Below are 5229 nucleotides of genomic sequence, written 5' to 3'. Positions count from 1 at the left end.
GCCCCGCCCGTTGCCCCGCCCCCGTCGGGCGCGGTGACGGCGCAGCCCCGCCCCGCCCGGCGGTTCCGGCCGCGCCCCGCGGAAGCCGCAGCGGCGCCGGGTTCATGTGGCGTCGGCTCCGCTCCGCCCTCTGGAGCCTCCGCGGCTCCCTCGCCGCATCCCCGCACGGCGGTGGCGGCCACCCGCCCGCCGCCATGGAGCGCGCTGTGGTGCGCTGCGTGCCGTCCGAGCCCAAGCTGAGCCTGCGGTTCGTGCTGCCCGACGGCAGTGCCCGGCACATGCAGCGCGACCAGGCGGAGCCGCTGGGGCGGGCACTGGCGCGCATCGCCACCAACGCCGCTAAGGGCCACGGCAAGGCGGGCAAGAAGAGCAAGAAGGCGCGGGCGGAGGGCGGCGCGGAGGGCGAGGCGGCGGTGCCGGCCGTGCGGCTGTTCTCCCGCGACGGCGCGGCGGTGGCGGAGGAGGTGCCGAACGCGGCCGCCTGGCAGGACGGCGCCGTGCTGCAGATCGGGGACGCGCGGTACCGCGTGGAGCGCAACCCGCCCGCGCTCACCGAGCTCCGCCTGCCGCGCTCGCTCCTCGCCGGCTTCCCCGTGTGCCCCAAGGTGAGCGCCGAGTTCGCCGCGCCGCAGCACTGCCTGTTCCGCTGGTTCCGCGAGCAGCGCCCCGCGGGCGGCGGGGAAGCGGCCGGGGAGGCCTGGGTGGAGACGGCGGCGGCCGAGCGCGTGTTCACGCCGTCGAACGCGCTGGTGGGGCTGCGGCTGAAGCTGCGCTGCACGCCCGGGGACGGGGAGCAGCGCTACGGCCCGGCCCTCGAGGTGGAAAGCAGCGGCCCCGTGGAGGCCGGGCCCGGCGCCTGCACCTTCGACGCCCGGCATCTCTACACCAAGAAGGTTTGCGGCCACGGCTCCGTCCGCGCCGTCTCCTACAACATCCTGGCCGACACCTACGCGCAGACGGAGTTCTCCCGCACCGTGCTCTACCCCTACTGCGCTCCCTACGCCCTGGAGATCGACTACCGCCAGAACCTGCTCAAGAAGGAGCTGGCGGGCTACAGCGCCGACCTCATCTGCTTGCAAGAGGTGGATAAATCTGTCTTCGTGGACAGCTTGGCCCCGGCGCTAGATGCATTTGGACTGGAGGGGCTGTTCAGGATTAAGGAGAAGCAGCACGAAGGCCTGGCCACTTTCTATCGCAGGGACAAGTTCAGTCTCCTCAGCCAGCACGATATCGCTTTCAGCGAAGCCCTGCTCTCAGAGCCGCTGCACAAGGAGCTGTGTGAGCAGCTGGCCAAGTACCCCCTGGTGCAGGACAAGGTGCTGCAGAGGTCCTCTGTGCTGCAGGTACCAGCTCTGACATGCCTTCGTCTCTTTTGTCTCTTTTTTCCCACTCTCCTCCTCCCACTGTCTCCAAGTGCAGCTGGGCCAGTGTTGCTGAGCCTCAAGCGGCAGAAGGGAGGTGAGGGATGAAGTGTTTGAAACATGGAACTGTGTTCTCTGTTAGCTGGGGTAATGGATAGAGCAGAAGATCAACTTAGGATCAAAACTAAAACATTGAGATCTTACTGAACTGCATATATGGAATTACCAAAATTTGGTAAAAAAAGGCAATATTATTTTGCTTTAAAATGAAGACAGCTGTTAATATTCTGGGCCAGGTAGTGATTCCTGGCTGGTGGTGTTGGCAGCCAATGTTTCACTACTTACTTTTATATGTCAGAATATATTTTATAAAACTTAGATCTTATAAATCAATTTTAGGTTAGTTGAGTGTGCTTTATAATGCCTCTTTAGCAAGTGAGAGGAGAGAGACGAATAAGGTTGGACAGGTGTGTGAGCTTCCTGATGCCAGAGGGTCTGCCCACGGAGCTGTTGTGCAGGTACAAGTAAGATGTGTCAGGTACAAGTAAGGCTGTGTCAGGAACTGCAGAAACACTGGCAGAAGTTTCCTGCTCATGGACTGAGTAGGAGTAACGGGATTTCTTTGATTATTGAAATCACCTCCAAATTTTTGTTTAATTTAACAATTATGGGATGCTACATTTGCTTGCTAAAAACGGAGATTTAGCTCCAGTTCTGTTGCAGAGAGTGAATAAAAAAGTATTTCAGAATGGCACAGCCTGAACTATATCTTATGAAAAAATATGGCCAAACCAGACACAGTCAAAAGAATATTTGTTAAATGATGTGGTAATATTTTGGCTGATACCCAGACCTTATATAGAAGATGATTGAAAAGTACAGCTTCTAAATTGAGTTTATTGGTTATAACCATCAGATTCTTTGAACTGGATTGCCACAAAGGCATAAGCTGACTAGTGCATTTTAAAATATATAATCTCTCTAAGACTTAACAAAGACTGTTTTCTCTCTTAAAGGTTTCAGTTCTTCAGTCTACGACTGATCCTTCCAGGAAGCTTTGTGTAGCAAATACCCACCTATACTGGCACCCCAAAGGTAATTTTGGCACATTCCTGCATGTAGGATAACTGAGTTTGGAAAGGTTTTTGCACTTCCTTGGGAGGATCGATTTCCCACCATTCTTTTGCAGCTATACTCTTTTCTTCTGGAACTGAGGGTTTCCTGCCTCACTTATTATCTAGATGAAATCAAGCCAGACTCCTAGGTCTGTTTATATATTTATTTTTTTAGTGTGCTTAGGAGTCAATAGAATCCAGCTGAAAGCAAGGCACATCACATTACACACAATTCACCCAAAAAGTAGCCCGTCAAATAGAACTATGTATGTGCTTATGGTTTCCCGGACCTGTTGAACTCCCAGAGTAGTGCCAGCAGGGGCAAAAAGATTGGGCTCCAGAAGCTGTTAGGAGAGATTCTTCTCTTCTCAGTTAGTTTTCTTTTGGTTCTGTGCCTTTTTGGGAATATTATTAGGATGGTTGCCATGAAATGGAAAACTGCTGTATATGGGTGTTAAAGCTTCAGAGTTCTTGCATGGGCGAGTTTAAGTTAAAATTGTCTGTTACTCAAAAACCTTCATAGTCACAAACTTTAAAGGCTTCTTAATTCATGAAAACTATTGTGAAATTCAGGATTCCTGTTTCAGAGCTATATATGCTTAAATGAGCAACGCAGTGAGCACCTCCAGTGCTGTTCTGCATTATTTGAAATAATACTTTTTTTATGTCCTTAGGTGGGAACATCCGTCTGATCCAGACTGCTGTAGCCATGTCTCACATCAAGCATGTAGCGTGTGACTTGTATCCCAGGATCCCAGTCATATTCTGTGGAGATTTTAATAGCACACCCTCGTCAGGAGCTTACAGTTTTATCAGCAGTGGTGGCATTGCTGAAGATCATGAAGACTGGGTCTCAAATGGGGAGGAAGAAAGGTGCAGTATGTCTCTAAGCCATCCTTTCAAACTGCTAAGTGCTTGTGGAGAACCTGCTTACACAAACTATGTTGGTGGGTTTCATGGATGTCTGGACTACATTTTCATTGACAGAAACGCTCTAGAGGTTGAACAAGTTATTCCATTGCCAAGTCATGAAGAAATAACAACCCACCAGGCTTTGCCAAGTGTTTCACATCCTTCTGATCATATAGCACTAATATGTGACTTGAAGTGGAAATAGAGTAGCTCTGGCATGGTGCTTTTGGAGGTTTTTAAACAAGAAATTTAATTTAATGTACTGCTGGGCAGCTGAGGTTAGACCCTGACTTGTATGCTACCAAAAGGAAAGCCAAGATGATTAATGAAGAGTTCATGTGTTTAATGGCTCTACTGAGTATTGTCACACTGTTCAGAATGTTTGCATGACAATTTCCACCTTTTTTATATGCTAATGGGAAAAAATACATTGAAGACAGGGTTTTGAAAATTGGATTATCATATACCTTTTTAGTGGTGTTTTTAAAGAACTAAGAATTATTTTGTTTTAAAAAAAAAAGGAATTTAATCTGATTTGTAAGACAGTCTACAAATTGAACCCTGTTTAATTTGGAAATAAATACAGAACCCAAACCCAAATGGATTTAGTTGACTCCATTTTGATTAATATAATGGTAATTTAAGTTCATAAATTGTCTAGTTCACTTACCATTACTATGGCACAACTTCTAATAAGTTGCATGAACAATGTACTTGTACCTAGCAACTTCTGAAATGATGTTCTTAATTATCAGTGAGTAGACTTTGTCAAAAATCAACCATGTTAAATTCAAAGCTATAATTGATTAACACCTTGTGAAAATTGGACTACATGAACATATGCTCCTTCTGGTTTGAGTCATCAGCAGTAAAAGATACTGGAGTTAGGACAACCAGCTTTGGATAGGAGGGAGCTTTTTATCAGTATCATCTGTTTTCAGGTGGGGAGAGACACAGAGCAATGTGGTGCGTTAGTTATCTGTGCCTAAATGTTTACAAAGAAACGCAAGTGACTTGCAAACCCTTATCACAATGGTTTGTATTTTGTTCCTGTCTTGCATACAAAGACAGCCTGAATTTTTAAATGTTTTTACATGCATTTTTTTCTTTCTAGAAATAGCCTAGTTTGCCCTGTTTTGTAGGATGTGGGGAAGTGTATTTTATCCATACCTTCACGGAATGTGTTGCAGTGGGTTCAGTCATTTAACAACCTTCTTGCCCTGCATCATTCATCCATAGGAAACAAAAACCATTTAGAAACCATTCACTAGATCTTCCTCTTTCACACAATAAAACTCCCTTTTTATCAGTTGTCTGTCACTGTTGTCACTTTGGGTTTTTTTCTAGTTGCTGCTGTATTTCATGGCAAAACAAGTGTGCCTGGGTTGATAAAAGCTGTGTGCTCTCTGCTTGCACACCTGCTCACCTCCCCTGCATTCTGGTGCTCTGTAGCTGGGATTCACTCAACTGTTTAAACACTACTCAAACCAGGAAATCATTTTCAGGTGGGATATTTCTGAGGGTTGCTGCTGCTGTCTCTTGCCATAATAATTGCTATGCTGTGAAGGGTGATGGTGTGTGGAAGCTTTTAAATATCTGCTCTTTTCTGTTGTTTCCAATACAATTGCTACTGTGTTTTGCTGCTGTAATGTCATCAACATGATGCTGGTAGCTGCAGTAGCAAAGCCCTGAAGGCAGGTTTACCTTCAGAGATCATACCAGGCTAAAAAGATACAGGCCCACAAATCTCCAAATGTGTCTCAAACAGCATGATGTGAGAAGACAAATCTCATGAACTATCCAATATTTCATTACCAATTCTGCCCACAGATAAAGGGAAA

General features: G+C 47.4%; 1 protein-coding gene across 1 annotated transcript; it reads left to right on the top strand.

The window, feature by feature from the left end:
- The first annotated feature begins 46 nt into the window (after positions 1-46).
- PDE12 (phosphodiesterase 12) lies at positions 47-4703 on the top strand. The gene is made up of 3 exons (XM_041464419.1): positions 47-1343; positions 2378-2456; positions 3151-4703. The coding sequence occupies exons 1-3, from the start codon at positions 105-107 to the stop codon at positions 3591-3593; spliced, it is 1761 nt and encodes a 586-aa protein (XP_041320353.1). The 5' UTR covers positions 47-104; the 3' UTR covers positions 3594-4703.
- The last annotated feature ends 526 nt before the right edge of the window (positions 4704-5229 follow it).

Source organism: Pyrgilauda ruficollis, unplaced genomic scaffold (assembly GCF_017590135.1).
Source record: "Pyrgilauda ruficollis isolate IOZ18807 unplaced genomic scaffold, ASM1759013v1 scaffold10, whole genome shotgun sequence".
Taxonomy (NCBI): Eukaryota; Metazoa; Chordata; class Aves; order Passeriformes; family Passeridae; genus Pyrgilauda; species Pyrgilauda ruficollis.
The sequence above is the reverse complement of the archived record's forward strand: the minus strand, read 5'-3'. Positions and strand labels throughout refer to the sequence as shown.

Coding starts and splice junctions, on each gene's coding strand:
- PDE12 (XM_041464419.1), top strand. CDS start 105: ATGTGGCGTCGGCTCCGCTCCGCCCTCTGGAGCCTCCGCGGCTCCCTC. Junction 1,344..2,377: donor AGAGGTCCTCTGTGCTGCAG/GTACCAGCTCTG, acceptor TCTCTCTTAAAG/GTTTCAGTTCTTCAGTCTAC. Junction 2,457..3,150: donor CCTATACTGGCACCCCAAAG/GTAATTTTGGCA, acceptor TTATGTCCTTAG/GTGGGAACATCCGTCTGATC.